Genomic DNA, 24,596 nt, shown 5'->3' on the forward strand with positions numbered 1-24,596 from the left:
GGTGTGTAATAGGCTGTGAGCCAAAAAGCGCCTGGGCTTCAGACTGGAGGAAATACGAGAGCCACAGGACACACACACACAAGTACACATACAATCACGCTTCAGTCAAGCCTTTCCGCCAGTTAGTCATATTTCCTTGTCACCTTTTCTCACTTCCTCGCGCACAAACCCATAAATTCTCAAGACACACACAGCTTTATTTCCTGTCTTCCACACAACACATTTTGGCTTTGGGAAAGGTTTTGTCCATGAGATGCTGAAAAGGTAAATCAGTGATGTGAACATCCCCTGGTCTCTGTCACAGCCATCGACATGGTCCCACCTGCTGCCCACACACAGCCTAGTGTGTCTAAAGGCTATGTAATTAGCGCACACTAAGCTTTCAAATTACAACGTTATTCTCTAACTCTGTCAGGCATATAGCAGGCAAATAACAGACTTCACAAAAAACAGACTGTGTGACCAACCCAGTGGACCCCCATCGGCAACTGCACCAAATTCCGATTACACGGTACAGAAGACACAAGAAAAAGCTTCTGAGACGTACGGGTTGGTTACCTAATAACACGTGACAGGTCATTAACAGGTACACAGCAGTCACGATAGAGGACATAGATACATATACAAAGAGGTATAGATAGAGTATATATACCAATAGACTATGTATGTAAAAGAAGGATTGGTGCGCATGCATGGCAAGCATAGCGAGGACCACAGGACCAGACAAGTCCAATTCCACGACATCATCACAGCGGGACGGAATCACAGGCTGGAGCAGGAAGAAGAGCAGGAGGAGGAGGTGGAAGAGGGTGGAGGTGTAGGAGCTATGGAGACCCACCTATCAGAGAGCGAGTGCCTACTGTCTAAGGAGTACTGGCGGCTGGTGCGCCTGCTCGAGCCAGAAGCCGAATCGAGATCGCTGCGGCCGTTGGTGGCGGAGTCTAAACTATCATAGCGTCTGGTGGGAGGGAAGGGGATGGGGGAGGCAGGAAGAGGAGGAGCATGAGTAATGTCTTTTTTCTTATTTGTTTTTTCATCTCACCTCATCACGTCACATTGGACGAAAAATTACCCAACTTAAGGCAATGATTAACCAGCTGCTAAGAGACTCGTTTCAAAAGCATTACTTTGGGATCAGGATCTATCCATTAGTAAGACGTCATATAGGATTCAAGAGGCTATAACAGAGCCCTGTCCCAAATGGCGCACTTGATGTCGATTTGCAGTCTCGAGGCCTTCACTTGCACGCATCTGTTAAGTCCACAAGACTGTAGGGTGGCTGCTTTGAGGAAGCTATGCCTCCTTTTGGTAAAGATATCTTAAGGGACAATTACCCAACAGTTTGCCTTGTTGAAAAAAACAGCAAATGCTGGTTAGGTGTGTTTTGAAGCATTGCAGCTGGTTTGAGCTTGCTTAAGCTGGTCCTTAGTTGGTTATTAGCTGGTCATGTGCTGGTCCTAAACTGGTCCTTAGTTGGTTATTAGCTGGTCATGTGCTGGTCCTAAACTGGTCCTAAGCAACCAGCTCCGGCTCAGGACCAGCTTAAACCAGCTCATGACAAACTGCAATGTTAAAAAAACATGCCTAACCAGTTTTTTTCAACAGGGTGTGTGGTAAAATGACTTGGAGAAGGAGCTTCAGGTGCCATTTGGGACAAGGCAAGAGTCTCAGAGCACAAAGTCTCCAGCATGCAATGCAAGAATGTCGGGAATACCACTTTTGTAAGACAATGTACAGGAAATAAAAGCTCGTTTTGAAGTGAATTGGGCCAAAACGAGCAATTGAGGGGAAATGTTGCATTCATATCACAGAGTGGCACCAAACACATGAAGTGTATACAATGACCGCTCATCCAAGGCTTGTATACAGTCACCAATGCATAGGAATAAGAACAGAGGAAAGTCGCACAAACACAGTGAATGCTTTTACTAAATTATAGATGCTAAAATGACTAGAATTAGTAAATACTATGCAACCAGGAATTGGGAAAATTTACCTAATGGGTCTCTGGTTATCATAGTCGTAGTCGACATGCATGTCGTTGTAGCGGGAGCCATGGTGCGTGTCACGGAGGGGGTATTGGTGCATGGATGCGTTGGGCTGAGAAGTGGTGTAGAATGGAGGCGGGATGCTGTTGCTGGTTTCGCTGCGGTAATCACTGTCTCGATCGTCCACAGCACTGTCTGGATCGTCATCTGAGAAGCAAGTGCAGAATTTAAATGTAAATTGTGTGGATTAACAGTAATATCTTTTTTTTTTTTAAATATTAATGTTCCAGGACCAAAACCATACCCATCACACTTAGGGAAGAATCAATTAAAGTTTTCATGCATTTCTTTTTAAACTCATTAAAACAAGGTTTACTTACTTTGCTGGTCCCCCCATAGACTCCAGTTACCTATGGGAACAATGAGTCAACACAAAATTTAGAAGTAGGCCAAAAAATATATCTTTTTGAGACACATGCCTCTGTGTGACCATGAACATGCAGCTTGTTATAAATCTAGGTGGTAAAACTACCAGGTGTGACACAGACGTAAATTTGGATGTCTCGAGTGCAGGATAGAGACCTTGCCCAGGCACACTAAGTGCTAATGGTTAATAGCTCTGATGTAAAGCAATAAAAAGAAATAGCCTGTTGGCAAGCCAAAGCTTCCCGCTCCTCCTTAACCCACCCATGCTCGAGATATTGCTGAATACTGTCCAGGAAATCTATGCACCATGATGCAAAGCCACCCATCTAGTGCTCAGAGATAAAGCAGTCTCATATTAGACCTGCTGATGGGGTGATTGGACCTCTAATGAGGTTCTGCACACATCAACCTACCAAGGGGCCTTGTAATTTATAGAGTGAGTGTGAGTGTGAGTAGCGCTTGAAAGCTCACAGCACTGAGTTGATGGCATTGGAAGTGGTCTCTCGTGCGCCTCCTGGTATGTGTACTGCAAAATGAGCAAACAAAAATTACTGTTTGAACAGGTGATAGTCTTTATTTTAACAGATCAGTAGTTCAGAAGGAAAAGAAAAAAAATACTGTTTAGGTCTGTTTCTCTGACAGACTCAAATGAACGCATGTTCTGCCCTTGGGCTCTGGGGAGGACTGTAAACACAACAAGACTGGAGTTGAATGAGGAGACTCACATCTTGGTCCCTCATGGCATTGAGCTGCTCCAATTTCTTGGCCCAGTATCGAGCTTCCTCCTCCGGTATATCTGGAAGTATGAAAACTATGGGTTAGCATTAAAACTATATTAAAACCATTAAAACTATAACACTATATTGCCAAAAGTATTGGGTCACCCCCTTCTAATGAACAGGTTTGACTACTTTAGTAATCTCCATAAGTACAATGTTTAATGTTTACGCATATAATGATATTCTAAGGAATTGCGTGCTTCTAATTTTATAGCAACAGTTTGGACAGGACCGTTTTCTATTATAACATGACAGTGCCTCGGTGTATAAGGCACTGTTCCAAAAGACATGATTGATTCAGTCAGTGTGGAAGAACTTGACTGGTCTGCAGAAAGCCAAGTCCTGATCCCAGCTGAACTCCTCTGGTGTGACTTTATATGCAGACCTTGAGCCAAAAACTCGTCACCAAACACCAATATAGTGTATGACAAGTGTGAACCAAACGCAGTATTGGAGAATGCAAAAAACAGCAAGGATACCTAATGGGAGTTCAAATCGTGTATCCAAAAGCACTCGATGGAACGTGGGATCTTTGGTGCCACAGATCTCATTCTCAGCCATAATGACCTGGGAGTCTAAAGTCAGCCATTGTCCTGGACCTTCCTACAATGCAAGAGAAAATAAAGCACTGCGATCAGAGACATGTTGTCTGTAGGGGTGGGAGTAATACGGCAGTGATACAAATATAGTTACAATATAGTTAATTTTGCTTTAAATAAGGTCTTTATGATAAACATTTTTGATACCATAGGAAGTTCATAATTCGTCACCAGTGTCAATATCACAAAAAAAAAAAAAATCAAGCTGACTGAAGACAAGTAAACAGTCAGCGATTAAATAAGAATTAGGAACTAATTACAATCAATAGGACAAAAAAAAAAAACTACAGTACATCAAATAAATAAGAAATACTACATACATTGTATAATGTAATGAAATGTATAAAAACACTGCATATTCTTCACTGTGTAAATTAAAGTTACAAAAGGAATTTAGTCAAGAGCAGTGAGACAATATTTCTCTTTTGTTGTTTGATTAACATGAATGACAGACAGACTGCTATCACTTTAAGAGCTACTCAGATCCAATGTTACATGTGTTTTCTTTCTCAGCTGTTTGCAAATACTTGCAAAGACGGACATTTTGGCACATACAAGTGTGTGTATTTAATCATTCAAGGCCTATATAGCGGCAAAATAACTCATTTTGCTCTATGAGCACCGTCTTCACATGCGCACACCTCTCTGACAGCTCTGTCTTTCTGACAGCCTGCATATAGCGAAATTAGTTCTCTTTCGCTGCTGATTGGATTTCAATGGCTTAAAATCACTTGTTTGCAAACCGCAATGCTTAAAAACATATGAAAATGATACGTTGACAAAATTCTACCGGTTAATCGTGTCTACCAGTATATCGCCCACCCCTAGTTGTCTGTATATTCAGTTTGGCTCAACTACTGAGGTATATAATACTACCTGCTCATAGTAATTTAGCTTAGAGGTTATAGGTCTTTGCTGGTAACCAAAGGGGTGCAGGTTTGAACCCTGTAAAATGCGAATGTCACCACCATTTAATTTAACAAGCCACTTAATCTCAGATTGCTCAATGGGGGCTGTGCTTATAACATTTTATGAGAAACATTGCAGAAACAATGCTTCATAAAATATATTTAAACTGGTAAGAAATATTAACAAATAGAGTTTTACAGGGAATGTTTTCTGCAAGATGTTTGCAATGAGAGCCAATGCTAGGCATCATCTACAGATCTACACATATACATCTACAGAGGGTGAGAAAAGCTGCAAGCTGTTGGGGGCCAGGCCGGCCATCTGGGCTGTACCTCGTTCGACTGTCGAATGTTGCTCAAAGGGATCCACAATGTGCCAACCATGGTGTCCCAGATCAGTCCTTTATTCCATACCTCCACTGTCAGGCCCAGATCCAGCCTGTTAATCTCACTAGAAGATGAAGTGAAGGGTAGTATTGAGAAACAGAGAGATGGAGAGAGATATTCATGTGTTGTTATGATGATATGACTATACTCTGTTATGACGGTTTCATATATCTTCAGTGAATAAACTCACATTAAAAATAAAGAGACCCAAGGCAAAATTTCTGAAATACTGTGGAGAAACTGCAAGACTCAGTAGTTTTAGTTCAATTAGACATGCTGAAAAACCAGACCCCAGAGAATGGTGGAGGACTAAAAAAGACAGGGACGCTATATTAAATGGAAAAAGAAACAGAAAATAGCAATAAAAACCAAACAGGGTGCAGACAACAATGTCATCTGTGCCTTGGGCATCTCCGGTGCCACTCCAAGTGAAGCTCCATCAAATCCCAATAATAACCTCAACTTTGATATCAAAACCGATCCTTCTTACAGACCACAGGGGCTAATCTTGGGGACAGTGGTGGTGCTGCGTTAGACATTACACAGCAAGATACAGAGGTGCTGAAGCAGATCTGGCTTATAGATGACTCAAGATGAAGTTGGAAAGAATTTTGCAGTGTCAACCAGATGCTTTTGTGGTTTTGCTATCAGTGTCTCAAAAGTTTCTACATGTATGTATTATTTACATTCTGAACAAAATGCAAGTGCAAAAACATTTTCTTATTTGTAAGTAGATGAAGGTGTGTTGCTATGTTGTTCTAACTGGTTGCTAGTGTGGTCTGAGTGGCTACTTGGGGTGAAATGGTAAACAGAAGTTCAGTACGTACTTAGGTGTTGGGCTCACGGTTCGATACGAGTTCAGTACAACAGGAGATGTAGTTTTTCATTTATTTTGAACAGACAGTAGTGCTACATACATGTAGTATGAGCAGTTGTTTTTTAATTAGACTTTATAAGTTCAAGATTTAAAGCAAAAACTAAATGGTCTGACTTTAGATTTGTGAAATTATGCTACACAAGACACCTGCGTAAAACAAAAACAGCAGACGGACTATATTAAAATGCAAATGTATTTTCTGACAGTAGGTGGCGCTTATGTAACAGCACGATATAGAGTTTCCTATGTAAACCCACACATTTTTCTGTTGTGGTTGTCCTGCTCTTTCAGGACAACCCCAACACATATTCTCTCTTAAATTTAGAAGACGAGATTTACTGCAAACAGTGCTAAGCAACGTTTGGGCCCTTAAGGGAGAACCATCAGGGGGTACTACTTGACTGGCACTACCAAGGGAATGCCAACTGTCACATGCGAAAACAGAAATAGCTCCTTCATCAAGGTTCTTGTCAGCTCAGTCGTAAGGCTTGAAACACACTCTACGCAAGTTTGTGACCACAAATATTTCTAGCTACACAAGCTCAAGTTCTCACGATATGTTAAGGAATGTGTCTGAATGCAGTTTAATTCAAGTACAGATGGCATTCTCAGCATTACCACTAGGAAACACACATTAAGTATGCACAAATGGGACCCTGTGCTTGGAATGCATTGGCCAAACATTTGCATCAGCATTATAGCTTACTTATATTAAGCATGTTTCTAGCCCTTACTTATACTGGTAAGAGAAACGGTAGAGGAACTCACAACATGAAGTCCTGTTCCCAACATGGCTGACTGCCGCGCACGGCTATGGTGGTGCTTTTCACGTTCTGAACCTTCAGTGACACGTACGTGTTGAATTTCTCTGCACAGAAATACCAGTGCATTTAACAGACTGTTGCAGGAAAAAAACCCACAAAAAGATAGTGTGGAAAGCTAGTTACAGTGAGACTTCAGGCTTACCTTGCGGTCCATCGAGCTTGGCTTTCTTCACTGTAATAGAGAGAGACGTGTATGTAAATAAGTAATAAACACGGGTATTAAAAATAATCACACTTTACATATCAGGCAGCACATTTCACATTCAATGTCAGCATATTTGCATTTCTGCAAAAGGGATTCCTCAAGGCTATAGACTCCAGTTTGTAGGGATTTTCAATTAGTGGGAAGGCAAATCACATAACACATACATATATATATATATATTTTCTTTTTTTTTGGTATATGTACTATGTTGCATGGTGGTACCATGGTAAATAAATACTATGATAATCATTCATTACCACAGTATAAGGTGAACGTAAGTTGAACTGATATCAAAGTATCCTGTAATCACAGTCTGATTCTATCACTGACTGTACCATTGTAGCACCACAGTACTTTTTTTAAAAGTGTTGTTAAAGAGAAATACTCATGAAAACCTTTAAAACCATCATGTCAAGGAACAAAAGAAACAGAGCTTGGCAAAGGTACAAAATCTCCAAGACACAAGTTTCTCTGTGCAGATAATGAACAATTTGAGTGGTTATGAAACTGCAGAGAGGTCTAGAGAGGCAGTCACTGTCAGTTATGCTTAGGGGAAATCTGAAAAAAAAAAAGTTCTCCAACTGAGCTCCTTTTAAAGCCGAGTGACGTCAACGGCCCCATTCATAATTCATATTCCCCTATTCAGTGTGGGTAGAAGCATCCTTGAGTTAAGGGGACCTTAAAATAATTCCAAGCCTTCTACTGTAATCCTTCACAGTCAGCGTTCCTCTTTAAATTCAGTGCAGAATTTCTCACTTTCTCAAAACTCTTACCAGCTGACATTTTTAACACCTGAGAGTAGCTGTAAGTTATACCGAATGCAAAGCAAATGAGTCAGAGGAAACCAAAATGGAAACCCTCACATTGCATTTGTCTGTTTGCCGACATACTGCAAATCTTCACTTGAATGCTTGGGGAAAATTGAACATCAGTTTCCTGCTGAGAAGGGGGAATGTTAGTGCTGGTTTGTTGCTAGTCTACCTAGCAGATCAGCTTCCTTAAATTTGGTTGAAGCCAGTCAACAAGCATAATCAGGTAAACCGGATTGACCAAGGAAGTTGTGCTGGTTAAGCTACAGTAGTTAAGATGCCTAATGTGGACACTAGCATCCAAAACACTGAAATCTGCACTCCATGAATGGTAATAGCTCCAGATGATAATATGTGAGTGGTAAGGTATGGAATTGAAGGGAGGTACAGAGTTTGCCCACAGTAATGGGCGATTCCTTTTCATTCCAAGTCAGGTTTTGTGTCTACGAACAAATCACAGCCTTGCTGATTAAGTACAATAAATGAACATCTAGTTCATCTGCAACTAGTCCAAGCCTCACACATTACATCCACTGACTGTTGGCTGAACATCTGATGCATAAGGAACACAAAATGGGAAAACACTTCGGGAGTTCCACAGGATTTACAGATGTTCTTTAATGGTTCTTTAATTCTTTAAAGTGTTAGTACACCCAAAAATGAGAATTATGTCATTAATACACACACTTATGTTGTTCCAAACCCGTAAGACCTTTGTTCATCTTCGAAACACAAATTAATAAGATATTTTGATGAAATCCGAGAGCTTTCTGACCCTGCATAGACAGCAAGGTCTATGTCTAATGTCTAGGTCTATGGTCTAATCCATGTGACACCAGTGGCTGCAACGTCAACAGTGAACGTGCGTCAACTGACACGGAAGAGAATAAATTGTTGAATAAAGTTATTTTTGTTTTCTTTGCGCAGAAAAAGTATTCTCGTAACGTCATAAAATTACAGTTGAACCACTGATGTCACATGGACTATTTTACCAGTGTCCTCACTAACTTTCTGGGCCTTGAACGTGTCAGTTATGTTTCGGTCTATGCAGGGTCAGAAAGCTCTCGGATTTAATTAAAAATATCTTAAACTGTGTTCTGAATATGAACGAAGGTCTTATGGGTTTGGAACAACATGAGAGGACACCATGAGTAATTAATGACAGAATTAAAATTTTTGTGTGAACTATCCCTTTTATGTTCTTTAATGGTCTGCCTGGAAACAAACCCATTGTGATGCCAAAACCCCTCATAGAAGAAGAAAGTCATGGTGTTTACAACTTTGACAATGAGCAGGTATCAGGATCAACTAAACGCTGGACTTTCAAAAGTATGTGAAGTTCACAGCATAGACTCTTGACGACTAAAGATGACATTCGTGAATGAATAATTTATTAGGTGCATGCCGGTCCGTTATTGTAGGGACATCGACTTTACATTTTCATGTCCCTAAACAAAACCAACTGTGATTGGTTGGTTTATATGTCAGTCAGATGGCCTGTTGGTTGGTCCTTGGCCAAAGAAAGATGCTATGAAGTACAGACCTAGGCTTAAACAAGTACAAAGACATTTTTACCAGTCATAACTAGAGTGAAATAGAGCAGAAACTGATGAAATTTTCTAGTGCGCAAGTGTTGACTGCCTGTGTTCATATCAAAAATAAAGTACACAGTATATTACCACTGCCATGGATAGATCTAGGATTTTTGATTAATTCCTATGAAGCCAAGCTTCATGCTTGTGCTGTGCATTGTGGGATTGGCAGTGAATCAGAGAAAGCTTTGAGAAAGGCTGTGAAGGTCATTGCATACTGAATCCGAAAATTTTGTCCGAACTTTTTGCAAGTTAAAAAATAAATATGACCTCACGTTATGTCAATCACTTTTACACACTGCCTCCAAAATTTTCGTCTGTCATAAAATAATTCGGATCGGGTTCGATTTTTTCTATTTTTCGCATCCGTAACAAACATTTTGAGAGATGTTTTGACAGTCAAGTTCATTCACTTAGTCTCGCAGCACAAAGCACCGTAAAGATCCTTGCACACTGAGTTCACAGAAACTGGCATTATTTTTAATATGTGGCTCTAGTATCGCTAGCAAAGCATCAAACTGAGCCACTGACATCTTGAAGTAAACTGTGAATCGCCCGGGATAATCCCACTGCTCCTGAGGGGGAACTCTCCTTCCTCTCAATATTTCCTCTCTTTTTAAGAAGCGAGAAGACAGCAAAATCATCCTCACAGCACTCCATTTAGTGCTGTATTGCGAATTGTTTCGCAATGGATTAATTAATACACATCGGACTCAGTGTGCAAGGTTTCTGTGGATGACGACCTTTTAGGATAACGAATACAAAAAAATCGCATACGAAAATTTCGGACTCAGTGTGCAGAGACTTTAAGCGTTCTAAAGTTGAGAAATACCGAACTCTATGCAAATGTTACGCAGAAAATGTAGAGTGGTTGCCAGTTACCGTGAAATGTAGGTATTGACGTCTGTCATGAATGTTTAAATATCTGTGATCGCTTGTGTATAAAATCACATTATTGATCATAACCATCACTCGTTACAGAAACACACCCCAAAGCGGAACTGCTCTAGCGTTTTGAGCGACATAATGCGCTTTCGCACCGCGTAGGAACCCGGTCCAAGGAACAAGCCAGCAGGATCATTCCTAGAGAATCAATTTCTCCCTCTGCCCATTTTCCTGGTTGCATTCGCACCGACAGCAGGAACTCAGGCCGACAGTGACGTCTTTATTCGCGGTATTTACAAACATCAACAACTGGTGAATGGAGGACACCATGTTCGGAGCTGTTTGATGTAATTGTGTAAAGTCACAATTTACGCAACTGAAAGAGTATGAAAACTAGACTAAATCTCCTATGACAACTTGTAGTGCTATCATCGAGGCTGAGAAAAGAACACAACACTCTAGACAACAGGTAAATGCCGTTATCGCTGTTCATGGAGTAAATTTTTTACTTGGCTTTTTAAAAATGCCGGGTAGCCAGTGTTTCATATGCGTTTGGCCAATCAGCGTACACTGCGTCACTGGTAGTTCCTATAGAACTGTTTTGGATCCTACACTGAAGTAGAACTAAATACTTTCCTAGCGGGAAAAAAGCGGGAACTTCCGCCAGTAGTTCTAGAAACTATTAAAAAATGTTCCTCCGGTACGAAAGCGCCTACAGAGCGCCATTCTGCCGCTATAATGGACAAGCACCGTAAGGCTGATAGGAAAATGACATTTATCATGAAAGCCTCAAAATGATCAATGCTGCACCTTTACTCAAAGTTCCCGCTCACGATTCGCCGTTGTCTCCACTCGCCTCTGCCAGGGTATCCTCTCTCATGCTCCCACGCACCATTTCCTGCCATGTGGCTGGCATGCACGTGTGCTGCCTCTTTATATTTTCCTCTCGCGCTCCATTAATCTCTCTGTGTAGCCAAGCGCAGGCAGAGCGAGCTATATCCTGACACTAAAAATAACCACTTCAGGGTGAATGTTGAGTGAATGGGGTTTTTTTGGGGGGTGGGGGTGGGGGGGGGGGGTGTTTAAAGTAATCCATCAGCGATGAACTGCGGTCTGCAGCTAATTATATGAGGGAATTTGAAGGAATAAGGTTGATTTTCTCTGAGGAGAGAGGCATAAATTAAAAAATAAATAAATAAAAAATCTGAATAACATTATATAAAATACCAATTGCTCTCACGAAGTGCTATTGAGGTATTATTTATATACTTTTATAGTGTTTATTAATAGTCCGTTTTTATTATTTTTTATTTTAAACGCAATTTCAATTTCAAAGATTGATTATTATATATTAAAAATTATATATTATAATAAAATTACTAAAACTCAAGATTAAATAAAAATAACATATGTACGCGCGCGTGTGTGTGTGTGTGTGTGTGTGTATATATATATATATATATATATATATATATATAACCCTATATATACACACACACACAAACTATGATGCACGAGATATAAACTATATATAGCATGAGATATAAACTATATATATCTCATGCTCATGGAAGCATGAGATATATATAGTTCTAATTATTTAATACTTAAAATTATTTGTTTCTAATTATAATTGACAAGGCAACTTTTCTCATTTTTATTTGTGTTCCACAGAGTTTTGAAAAATGCTTTTTATTTCTTATCTTATTTTGTACATCTTTAGCTTTAGTAGTTTCATTACTTTTTAATACTTATTTTGTTTTAGGTATTTGTTCATTTAAGTATTTTAGGGGTTTTTTTTATTTCATTTTTATCACAGCTTTGTATAAACTGACAAAGGGGATGTCTAACAGTTTTAGTTAACAATAATAATGCTCCTGTAAAGCAATACAATTTCATGTTTTAATAAATAATAATCAAATAAATACAACTCAACAGAGTGTCCTTGAGGAACTACAGTGTTTGGCCTATTTAGACCACTAGATTCAATGTAATTTGTCTTATGAATGAATGAATAAGGTCTGTAATTCTGCAGTTGCATATGATTATTTCCTTTTTATACCTCTGTGTAAATCAACAACATTTGCAATTGACTATCAGTGCTAAATTATACATGGTATCTGTTGGTAGCATTAACTACAATACAGTCATATATCTGGGAGGTTAAACAGGCAATTATAATCAATTATTAATATGAAAATGAGTCCTTACAGGCAGAGTTCATCCAGAAATTAAATCATATCTTTCGAAATCTGTATTAACAAGTATAAACCTGTATAAACCCACTGTGGAGCACACAAAAAGACACGTTTAGTAGAATGTCAAGGCTGCTCTTTTCCATAAAATGAAAGATCAAAGAGTCAATGAAGTAAATATTTTTTTGTGTGCGTGTCATGATTTTTAGGTTTTAATTAATAGCTTAGAATGCTTTCCTTTGAAACATATCAGACATTTTAAACAGAGCTTAGAAAAGACGCATTCAAATTCACAGAAAAGTGGCAAAAAGATGGTTATGTAACAGCACTCCAAGACTTTCAACATCATCAAAACCCATCCAGTGGGAATTAGGCAAGCCGTACTGTACATCTGCTCAGGTTACTGAGGCAGGCGCCAAGAATGATGCCAGTCTATGTGGCACACACCCACTGTCACTTTCGGACGCTGGTTGTGAATCCGCTGCCTGTTTAATTACAGAGTGGTGGCAGACGTGCCATGGATCAGAATGTCTGTGTGGGATGTGTTCAAAGAAACATGGCTTACAGTATCGTTTAGAATTTGGAGGCTCCTAGAACAGATCTTCTACAACAGACCAATCTGATTTGCATGTCATCTTGTGTTAAATGGCAATCAAGAAACTAGGCAAGTGGCCCATTGCAAACTGCAGACCAAAAAGGCTAACAGTAAGTGCATGTTAAAGACATTCAGCCAAAGATTTACACCTTTACAGACACTATTCATACTCTCAGTACCTACTATAATAAATCAAAGGTTGCACGCAATATACATGAACTAACAATAAACTATCATTTTACAGCATTTATTAATCTCGGTTCATGTTCATTTCTACATATCCACATGTAATATGAATGAAAATGAAACATGATAATATATGTCCATCAGTAATGATTTTTAAGCATAATATAGTGTGACTAGGGATGGGTATCGTTAAGGTTTTAACGGTATTACTACTCTTATCGATACTGCTTATCGATCCGGTACTTTAACGGTATTCTTATCGGTCCTTTTGGTTTACTTTGTTTCTTTGTTCATATTCTTACAGTATCTTATCTTATGTATATAAAACACTAAAAATGCCTGCACTTCATCAATTTGTAAATGCACCAGTGTGCAGGTATTTTTAGTGTTTTATATACATAAGATAAGATACAGTAACAACATGAACAAAGAAACAAAGTAAAACAAACTGACAAATACAATAAAACAAACACACAAACGAAATAAAATAAACAGTGCTTTAATTTTTCCATGAAGGTCTACTAATATTAATGTTCAGGTAAGTAATAGTTACAAAAGTAATCAAATGTAAATGAGCACTGCATAGTTTTCACTGTATGTACTGATAGATTTATGTTTATTAAAGCTATAACGTTGTTCAGATTAAGAGCTGTGGGTGATTTTCTCTTTGCATTTTGTTCTTTGATTAACATTGATGGCTCAAGCTCCAGTTTGACACTTTAAGACAATATACTGACACGCAACGCATTTTTTGGCATATTTTTGTGTGTTATTTTGACGCGCCCGAAGCTCAAAGTGTACTTTGCTTGTCCGTTTTGGAGCACGCCGCCGCGCAGGCACACGCGCGCACACACATTTCAGCCTGGGGAACAGCAGATTGTAGGCTACTTTCAACGTTTTACTATCAAATATGTCCTGCAATGTAGCAACAGTAAAGATGGCATTTTATAACAATCACTGATTGAGCTGATTCAGATGTTAAGTTTCGGTTCGGAGGAACGAATCCGCGCCGCTATGAAGGGAAGGGAGTTGTGGAAGAAATGCGGCTATAATCCTTGGAAGCCAAAATCGAAAAAAAAAAATACTTAGCTTAATATAACAGCCACAGGCCTAAAGTGTGAGCAGATGTTTGAATAGTTGGTTCTCTCTTCTATCATAATTAAACAGGACTTTCATGTTGCGTGTTCTGAAGCTCCTCCGCGTGAGCGCGATCTGGCTTCTGAATTGCGCATAGCAAAAATGCATCATAGACAAATGTTTGAATATTATTGCACATAAAAACAGCTGGCAACATTATATATATATATAGAGAGAGAGAGAGAGCAACATGTATGTGTGTTTTATCACAGATGTATGTGTGTTTTCTTAATATCTCCAATACCGACAGAAGTACCGATAACGTCAGAGCTTATCGATACTCCGGTCTTTCATAATTTAGCCCAGAGACCGATTTAATACCGAGTTTCGGTACCCATCCCTAAGTGTGACGAGCGTCCCGATTGCTCATCAGCGTTGCCCTGGAGACGAAGAGGAAACACCTGCACCTCCTCATCACGTCGGATCGGCCACACCTGGGGCTCGTTTGCCCGCGGCCAGATAAGCCGTGCGAGGCTGCACAACAGGGAGAGACATCTCCGAAGAGGCTGAAAACTAATGCACGCTACTCTTCTTGATTTCAGAGCCCAGCGAGTGACCGATCCTGCCCTGCCCCGAGCACCGCACCGACGCACCGCACTAGGGAGGAAATCACACCACGAAGAGCACCGCCGCACCTCAGCCACCCCTTTACAAACGACACCCTCACCTTGTTAAATAAATCCACCCTCCGGGGTATTTATTTTGAGCTCTCCTTGTTGCGTGATTCTTCCCACCTGCCACAGTGTCATGCCATTAGTCCGGGAACACCTGGCCAAAGCCCAGCAGGCCCAACAACGCCACTATAACCGTGCAGCTCAGCCCCGGGAGTTCCAGACGGGCGATCAAGTTATGGTTTTGGTACCCACCTCCGCCTGTAAATTCTTGGCCGCCTGGCGCGGGCCGTACACGGTGGTGGAAAAAGTGGGACCGGTGACGGCAACCCGGAAGACGGAGCCCGCAGCAATTGTATCATGTCAACCTGTTGAAGAAGTGGGTAGGGACCCAGGAGCAAACCGTCGCCCTTACCATCAGCGAGCCCGTCTTGGTGGATACCAACCCCGATCTGTCGGCGGCGCAGAAGGCTGAGCTGCAACACCTGATCGGTCAGTTCTCGGATGTGTTCTCCGCTGTCCCCGGGAAGACCCAGGTACTTCAGCACGACATCAAAACGCCGCCAGGGGTCATCGTTAAGCAATGGCCCTACCGCATCCCAGAGGCTCGTCGGCAGGCTATTGGGGAGGAAGTTCAGCAGATGCTTAAGTTAGGGGTGATTGAACCATCACGCAGCCCGTGGTCCAGCCCAATTGTCCTGGTCCCGAAGCCGGATGGCACCCTCCGCTTCTGTAATGATTTTCGGCGCCTCAACAAAGTCTCAGAATTCGACAGCTACCCAATGCCTCGAGTGGATGAACTCCTGGATCGATTGGGAAGGGCCCGGTATATTTCAACGCTGGATTTGACCAAGGGGTACTGGCAGGTACCCCTCACTGATAGTGCCAAGCCCAAAACTGCCTTTTCAACACCTAGTGGCCACTGGCAGTACCGGACCCTTCACTTTGGCCTTCACGGGGCACCGGCCACATTCCAGCGACTGATGGACATTATTCTTTGCCCTCACCAACAAGATACTGGACATCATCCAGTATCTGGATGATGTCGTCATCCACTCGGAGCGTTGGGAGGATCACCTGGACCGTCTGCGGAGGGTGCTCATGGATCTTCGACGGGCTGGACTCACCGCCAACCCTCGTAAATGCCACCTAGCGCTCTTCGAGGCCAAGTACCTGGTTTCAGGTCGGTCGGGGCCTCATCAAGCCGCAGCAGAAAAAGGTGGAGGCCGTCCGTGCTTCCCCTAGACCGGCCTCAAAGACTCAGGTACGAGCGTTCTTAGGGTTGGTGGGTTATTATCGCTGCTTCATCCCTAACTTCTCCTCCTTAGCCGCCCCTCTGTCAGACCTTACGAGGAAGGGGCAGCCGGAACGCATCATCTGGAATCCAGAGGCGGAGGAGGCGTTCCAGAGGATTAAGCAGGCGTTAACAGAAGAACCAGTCCTGCGGGCCCCGGACTTCAGCTGCCCCTTCCTGCTCCAGACGGATGCGTCCGAGACAGGGTTGGGAGCCGTCCTGTCCCAGGTCCAGGAAGGTGAGGAACACCCTGTCTTGTATATCAGCAGGAAGCTGACCAAGGCCGAGAGAAACTACGCCACCTTGGAGAGAGAGGCTCTGGCGATAAAGTGGGCAGTCCTGGAGCTGCGTTATTACCTGTTGGGCCGGAAATTTACCCTCCTGACGGACTACGCGCCCCTCCAGTGGATGGCCAAGGCGAAAGACACCAACGCCCGGGTGACGCGGTGGTTCCTCGCGCTCCAGGACTTTTGCTTTGTCGTCCGTCACCGAGCCGGAGCCGCCAACGCGAACGCCGACGGACTCTCTCGGATCTGGTCAGCCAGTACAGGTCTGTCAGGGGTCACTCCCCACCTACCCCCTATTTCCCCCTTACTGTCATCTTATGTTTCCACCAGGACCTGGACAACGTTTAGGGGGGGAGAGTGTGACGAGCGTCCCGATTGCTCATCAGCGTTGCCCTGGAGACGAAGAGGAAACACCTGCACCTCCTCATCACGGCGGATCGGCCACACTTGGGGCTCGTTTGCCCGCGGCCAGATAAGCCGTGCGAGGCTGCACAACAGGGAGAGACATCTCCGAAGAGGCTGAAAACTAATGCACGCTACTCTTCTTGATTTCAGAGCCCAGCGAGTGACCGATCCTGCCCTGCCCCGAGCACCGCACCGACGCACCGCACTAGGGAGGAAATCACACCAAGAAGAGCACCGCCGCACCTCAGCCACCCCTTTACAACCGACACCCTCACCTTGTTAAATAAATCCACCCTCCGGGGTATTTATTTTGAGCTCTCCTTGTTGCGTGATTCTTCCCACCTGCCACAATAGCATTGCAATATTTTTTTGTTATATTAAAATGCATTGCTTAATTTAATACAGTATGTTACAGATGTCCGCCGCTCTATCCACAAAAGGGATGAAAAATGTTGAAGACCCCTGATTTATTCATCTGTCAATTTAGACCACATATGATTAAAAAAAATATTATGGATTTTATTTGTTGATTCAGTAAATGTAGATGGCAATTATACGACAAAGCAAATGACACCTGTAATGTTATCTATCCATCGAGAAGGTTTTGAACTCCAGAGCCTTTTTACCACTGTACAGCAAACACAGTTAAAAATATCATACATCAAAGCAGATCCCAACTGAGCAGGGGAGCAAACTAAAGCTCCATTTGGAATATCAAGGGAACACACCCCTGCATTTAAAACACGGGTGGGTTCACCACACCGATGCAAGTCATTTCTAGAGCATCTCTATGAACAAACAGCACATTTTACTAAATAACTAGAAAAGTAAACCAACAAAAGAGTAAGTTATTAAACTAAATTAATAGCCATTGCACAGAGGGGACACTCCTTCTACCTTCTACATTTCATACTGTAACCATACAGTTTCACTTCAGTTGCATGAGTATAAAAACCAATAATAATATTAAACGAATATATAATCAACTATTGATCATTGATCAGATTGAAAAGCATACACGCGCTTGCAAACCATGCATTTTAATCAAAAGCAGTATCAGGTGACTGGTTAATACAACGACATATTTAACCTTTATTTTCATTAAATATATACAATTATTATATATAATGCATAACCAACAATAATACACTTACCTCCAACACACAGCAGTGACATCTCTTTATTAATTATTACCCTCACCCTTTTGCGTTATTTTAGATAATTAAACTGTTATTAAAGCGATTTATGATTTTTTTTTTTTAACGTTGAGAAACCTCCCCTTCCCGTTATCAATATACAAAAACAACAGCGGCTGCTATTCCGAATCCTCCAGATTATTCGACCCGAGGGTGTTTGTAGCCACCCTCTCGACGCAAACCGCTGTTAGCCGGGCTGTGTGTGATTATTAGCGCTGTTTTTCAGCCGCTCGTAACGCGACGCACAGCCATCTTGTTCAGCACCGCCGCCGCGAGGAGAGCTACTACCGTGACGTCACGGCACGCGAGCGACGCTGAGAGAGCACGCGCACGCCTCTCTAGCTTTGAACCCAGAAATTATTAAGAATTTATAGAAAAATATAGTTTTAATTGGACATGAGGTAGAAATTAAGATTTGCGGACCGACAGACTCAAGTGTCCCTTTTTAATCTGTCGAAAAAGCTACTTAAAGGGATAGTTCACCCTAAAATGGTAATTACAAAATTGTCATAATTTAGTCACCGATATGATGTTCCTAACTCGTATGATTTACTTTCTTCTGCGAAGCACAAATGAATGAGAGAATGACGGCCTCAGACTCCATTAAAAGATGCTATGAAAGTGAATGGCGACTGAAGGTGTTTGTTCGTAACATTATGTAACATTACCTTTCATGTCAATATCTATTTTTATGAAAATATTGAACAAAATAACGCGACAGAGAAATTTGTACTGCAATTGTCTTTCAAAAAACAGCGGTTGCTATTATAAAATTGGATAGAAAGTATTAATTCATTTTTTAAAATGCATTATGACAGATGTGATTTATTCATCATTGACTCATCATTTTGGCTGCATTCAGTAAGAGACGGATACAGTCATATTCAATTCTTAGGTCTGGAGGAAAATTGTTAATTTGACATACAAAAATGCAATTCCAAAGGATGTATGATGTATTTCTTTTGATCAAGCGAACACTCCCCTTTTTCTTTAGATTATAGGACTTTTCTTTATGTTGTGGCCAATGTCACCCTCTACTGGATAAACATACAACTCAAAGCCGAATAATGTAATGGAAAAAAACAAAGAACAAAAAAGTACAATAATTCTTGCCAGACTTTATTATATTTATTAAAATATTTGTTACAATAAAAAAAAATCCATATCCATTCAGGTATATCACCAAAGAAGTGTAAACTCTTGACAGCGGAAATATTTTAATGCTAGAATTCATCACCCTTTGTAATTCCAACAGACTTATGGTTCATTCAAAAGGGAATGCAACCAAAAACAAACATTATTTAGGAATTTTAACTCAGAAAATCTAATGATTAGGAATGTTACTCAACATTTAGAGGAAAATTTATGGTGCAATTCTCAGGTTGCAGCAATAATATGATGCATTATATTACATATCAATGAGTTTAGAATCCGCCGGCACCAGTGTTACAAATGAGCTTATTGGCAAGTAAAAATATCCAATTAAACTGTTTGGCCCATTACACCCTTGAAGGCAGAGAAATCATAGGTAGAGCATGGTGGTCCCAGGTCTTCCCAGTGCATGGGACATTTAGATCCACCACAGCTGTAGACATGTTTTCAAAGCTTCTCACTGAAGGAAAATAAAGAAGAACCAGATGACTATCAGATAACAAGTGTCATAATATATCTCCAGCAGCATATGTATGACCCTATGCAGTGGTGGACAGTAACAAAGTACATTTACATTGTTACTGTACTTGACTTTTTAATTTGAGAAATTTTTACTTCTAATTCCAAAGCATAATATTATGCTTTTTATTCCACTGTAAAAAAAAAATACACACACACACGTATATATATATCTCTGAAGAAATCTAAATATGTATCGCAAACCAGAGGAAGAATCGTTACCTGTCTAGGTGAGCTAAGAGCTCTTGTAGCTTGAGGACTAAGACGCGATGCTCATGAGGCCTGCTCTCTAAAGCATTACTCAAGCGACTCAGGTACGAGTCCAGCGTTCCAATTGATGGCGTCTCACCCGTGCCTAAACAAAAAACAAAGCTGTTTCACTCTGTGATCAAAAAATAACCTATCATTGTACTGGTAATATGGACACAGTACAGTACTGACCTGGCAAAGGCACAGTGGCCAGGCTGTTGGCCAGTGTCTGTTTGATCGCCTGTAGGTGGCGCTGTAGAGCTTGCGTGCGAAGCTCATCCTGGCCCAGCTCAGCCTCCAGCCGCTCTTTAGCGCTGAACATGTCGGCAATGTGCTTCTGGAGAACTGCATTCTGCTCTTCGAACTCCACATTAGCCTTGCGCAGTCGCCGCAGGTCAGCTTCTCGCGCTGGGAAAGGCGAAATTTTAAGAATATAGCTTTACGTTGACGTTTATGGTGTGTTCTGAGAGAGAGAAAAAAAAACAAAAAAAAAAACATACCTTTGTTTTGGTCTAAAAATTCTTCTGTGAAAATAGGGACGTCAAATCTGGCCGTTAAGTCTGAGTTCTGAAAGAAAAGTTTTTCATGAGGCAGGTTGCAAGAACAATTTCCACGCTTACAAGTTTCTACTTCAAGAATGGGGTGGGAATATTTAGGAATTCAAGCTTTGTTCGTATGCTTGCCTTAAAACCTGCAGATCCTGAACTGTTGGCGTTGATAATGACAGAAGTCAACTCCTCTGTAAAACAAAAAAACAAATGATAAGCTATAAACTAACACTTGCGCTATTTCTAATTTTTAAAATAAAAACGAAATTTTTACCTCTCTTAATTCTCTTATCCTGAACTTTTGCACATGTGATCTGATAAGCTTCACTTTTTTGATACTCCCTGAGTTCTCGTGCATACTGCATTTTGTCCCTTTCGGCTTCGTCTAGGTACCGCTGTTAAAAAAAATTAAAAATTTCATGAATGATGATGTTCCAAGGAATAGTTAAAAAAAAAAAAAAAAAGAAAGTTTGCTGGCAGTTCAAGATGTAGGCGAGTTTGTTTCTTCATCAAAATAAATTGAGAAATGTATCATTACATCACTTCCTCACCAATGGATCCACTGCAGTGAATGGGTGCCGTCAGAATAACAGTCCAAACAGCTGATAAAAACATCATAATAATTCACAAGTAATCCACAGTACATCAATTAATGTCTTGTGAGGTAAACATTTGCATGTTTGTAACAACAACAAATCTATCATTAAGGCTCTTTAATTTCAAACTGGCCAAAATACGAGCCTAATAACACTTCCTCCAGTAAAAAAAGTAAATCCTTTGTTCGGTCACATCAAAAATCCACCAACATATTTCTTTAGAACTGTTTTTGCTTACAAATGGTGCTTGATCTGTGCATATTTCCTCTGATTCAGACGAGACAACTTTTTCACTGTAAAAAGCAATGTTATGGACAGAAAACTCATTTCACAAGATGTTGTGTGGATTACTTGTGGATTATTGCAATGTTTTTATCAGCTTTTTGGACTCTCATTCTGACGGCACCCATTCACTGCAGAGGATCCATTGAAGAGCATGTAATGATACATTGATGTAATAATACAAGAAACAAACTCCTCTACATCTTGGATGGGCTGAGGGTGAGTACACTTTCAGCAAATTTTCATTCTTGGGTGAAATATTCCTTTAAAAGGAAACATCTGGACAGTCAGTTCACACACACAAAAAATACCTGTTTATCATGAGGAGCCAGGCGGCTCCATTCTGCTCCGAGTCTCTTGGTGATTTCTGGGAAGGGAAGATCCGGATGAAGTGCTCGGATGTGTTCCCGTCTCTCATTCAAAAAACGTACGTAGCCAGTAACCGGAGCCTTGGGACCGTTTGGTAAAACCTTCTTTCTCTTCTTCCCTTTTGGCCAACCTCGCTTCTTTACCGGCTGTGAAGTCGATTGGTTCTGTAACAAAACAATTCAAATTGATATGAATCACATTTGGGAAGAGTGTGTGCAGAAAATATGAGTGTGCTTGACTATGCTGACCACAAAACCTTTTACAATGATTCAATTACATAACTGAAGTACTCTGTGATACATAATAGACAAGGTTCTAAGGAGTCCTGATCTTACCTCCTCTTGTGTGGTGTCTATGTGTTGAGAGTCTTTAGATGCAGGAGCATCAGTTTGCTCTTGCTTTACACCACCCATTATAATTCAGAAAATTCTGGGAGACACACAAAAACATAAAATGGTAGAATTGTTATTTGTTTTTTACTTGAAACAAACGTTAACTGAAATAAACTTATATATATATATATACACACACACACACACACACACACACACACACACACACATATACATATACATACATACAGTGCCCTACAAAAGTATTGGAACAGTAAAGACAAGATTGCTCTGTTGAATGTGGAGTCAAGACATTTACAAATATGATTAAAAGCTGAATATGAGACAAAACTACAGAATGTCACATTTTATTATTGGGTGATTCAACAAATAGCTGTTTCACCAGCTAAGAAGTTCAGCACTTTTAGAGTTTCATCCCTCTATCTGATGTGAGCATAAGTATTGGATCAGTTGCCTCACAGGTCTTTCTAAGTGATCAGCTGTGTCCTGTTGCATTAATTCTTCAGATATTAAAAGCAGGGAATGTGTCGTATCAGTTATATCCATTACTTCTGCATTCTGAATCCTGCAATCGATGATGACGCACACAAACCAGGATGAAGATGAGGGAGCTGGCTTTGAGAGAAAAGCAAGCAATTTGGATGCTAAAAGAAGTCAATTAGAGCTATAGCAAAAATAAAGGGCATGGAGAAATCAAGAGTTTGGAAACCACCAGCAACCAATAACTAATATATATATATATACACATATACAATAAATATACATATACATTTTGTTAGACAACATTTCTCATCTTCATTTAGTTTAACTTGATATAAAATAAAAAAAACCCGAAATAAAATCTATATGGATTTATTCAAAACATAAACAAAACTACTCAAAAAGTAACTAAAATTAAGAAATAATAAATAAAAATCTAAATATTATAATATCTTAATGATACTAGAACAAAAATGTTGAGCAGTACAGACTCAAAATGCTGCATCGACATATTTGGAAAACACAATCATTATAAAATCGACTGTTGGCTTATTTAATACATGTTTTGTTTGCATAAAATATGTAGTAGATTGTATATTTGCAAACACACATGCATGCGAGTTGGAGCTTTAGGTGCATTAATGTTTAAAAAGGACTTTTTTCTGCATCACCGGTTATGATTAGCTTAAGTAGCATAGTTGGCTAACTAGCCTCTGTTGAAGCTCAGACAAAATAAATCAATCTCGTCTTTATTACGAGAGATTATGTATTTATATTTATACATATCTACTTGTATTTATCAAAATCTCCCGGGAGTTTAATACACAATAATTCCACTTACCTAAATTAATGCCTGTTTTCTTAACTCAAACGCTAGCCCAGCTACAAACGTTGGTTTGATTGACAGTTGCTTGGTGGTTTTGATTGGTTTGTGGCTTTGGGTAGGCGGGACGAATGGCAACGTGCTTCGTTTGCATTGCGCATGACTGGAAATAAAGTTTTTATTATTATCGTTTAAATAAGAGTTTTAAAGCAGTTGTCAATTTTCTGCTATGAATACTCAATTATGGGACACTAATTTTGGAGTAAATATATAATAATATTGATATATGAATCGTCATGTTTTCGCACCCTTTATTTTCTTCCATCAAAGTTATTATTTAATCCAACCAAAATTCTCCATGATTTAATCCAACCAAAATCCAATGATTTTCCTCGACTTTTCCAGCATATTAAATCATTCTATAGGCTAGAGATTGTTGGGAATGTGCATTTGTATGTCAAATACAAATTAATTTCTTACAATTTAACCATTTTAAAATTAACCATGGTTTTACTAAAGGAACTGTTTATTTATTTTTGCCGTAAAACCATAGTAACTACAAAATTAACCATGGTTTTACTACACTTGCAGTAAATTACAACAGCACCTACAGCCTATGGCTTTGTAGTAAAATCATAGTAGATTAGTAAATACAAAATATATGAATACTGTGGGAGAAATAATTAAGCATAATTTTATAAAGAAAACATTTATTTCCAAATTAACTGGCTTCTATTATCACTGAAGTCGAGGCAAACTAAGCTCTGTTAATTAATCAGATATATTTAATAATTATTTGTATCTAAACTTATTTCATGATTTATTAGATTATTATTATTGCAATAGTCATTACAAAAGCTTGTTATTAATGATATTACTACACTGGTCTGCAGTAATATTTTACACTAAACAGAAAGCAGTATCTAGCCAATGGAAATTAATTACAATAATAATAATAAAAATAATTCACTAGGCTATTTTAAAATTCCACACATTTCTATACCCGTGGGGATCGTCAAAGTTGTATGACTTCTCATAAA

At 40.1% G+C, this 24,596-nt stretch overlaps 2 protein-coding genes across 2 annotated transcripts in view; both read right to left on the reverse strand.

Annotated features, from left to right (window-relative positions):
* The window catches only part of LOC306875244 (protein unc-13 homolog A-like), a gene marked incomplete at both ends in the record, with an annotated part of 47,394 nt that extends 32,507 nt beyond the window's left edge, over window positions 1–14,887 (reverse strand). Inside the window, 10 exons of the mRNA XM_079425728.1 lie at window positions 839–958; window positions 1,997–2,195; window positions 2,369–2,398; window positions 2,886–2,940; window positions 3,140–3,210; window positions 3,673–3,796; window positions 5,034–5,151; window positions 6,733–6,832; window positions 6,931–6,960; window positions 14,827–14,887. Of these exons, the coding sequence (XP_079281854.1) occupies window positions 839–958; window positions 1,997–2,195; window positions 2,369–2,398; window positions 2,886–2,940; window positions 3,140–3,210; window positions 3,673–3,796; window positions 5,034–5,151; window positions 6,733–6,832; window positions 6,931–6,960; window positions 14,827–14,887 (908 nt within the window). The remainder of the gene's footprint in view (window positions 1–838; window positions 959–1,996; window positions 2,196–2,368; window positions 2,399–2,885; window positions 2,941–3,139; window positions 3,211–3,672; window positions 3,797–5,033; window positions 5,152–6,732; window positions 6,833–6,930; window positions 6,961–14,826) is intronic.
* A 4,099-nt stretch (window positions 14,888–18,986) lies between these two features.
* LOC306875224 (SWI/SNF-related matrix-associated actin-dependent regulator of chromatin subfamily E member 1-related-like) lies at window positions 18,987–23,659 on the reverse strand. Its single transcript, XM_079425692.1, has 9 exons — window positions 23,575–23,659; window positions 22,236–22,329; window positions 21,843–22,064; window positions 20,928–21,048; window positions 20,789–20,844; window positions 20,606–20,672; window positions 20,298–20,513; window positions 20,079–20,211; window positions 18,987–19,797 (listed from the first exon to the last, which is right to left on the reverse strand). The coding sequence occupies exons 2-9, from the start codon at window positions 22,311–22,313 to the stop codon at window positions 19,785–19,787; spliced, it is 906 nt and encodes a 301-aa protein (XP_079281818.1). The 5' UTR covers window positions 22,314–22,329; window positions 23,575–23,659; the 3' UTR covers window positions 18,987–19,784.
* Between the last annotated feature and the right edge of the window lie 937 nt (window positions 23,660–24,596).

The sequence above is a fragment of the Barbus barbus genome (genome assembly GCF_936440315.1).
Source record: "Barbus barbus genome assembly, chromosome: 9".
Lineage (NCBI taxonomy): Eukaryota > Metazoa > Chordata > Actinopteri > Cypriniformes > Cyprinidae > Barbus > Barbus barbus.

Coding starts and splice junctions, on each gene's coding strand:
- LOC306875224 (XM_079425692.1), bottom strand. CDS start 22,313: ATGGGTGGTGTAAAGCAAGAGCAAACTGATGCTCCTGCATCTAAAGAC. Junction 20,673..20,788: donor CAGGATCTGCAGGTTTTAAG/GCAAGCATACGA, acceptor CTTTTCTTTCAG/AACTCAGACTTAACGGCCAG. Junction 20,212..20,297: donor GGCCACTGTGCCTTTGCCAG/GTCAGTACTGTA, acceptor TTTTTTGTTTAG/GCACGGGTGAGACGCCATCA.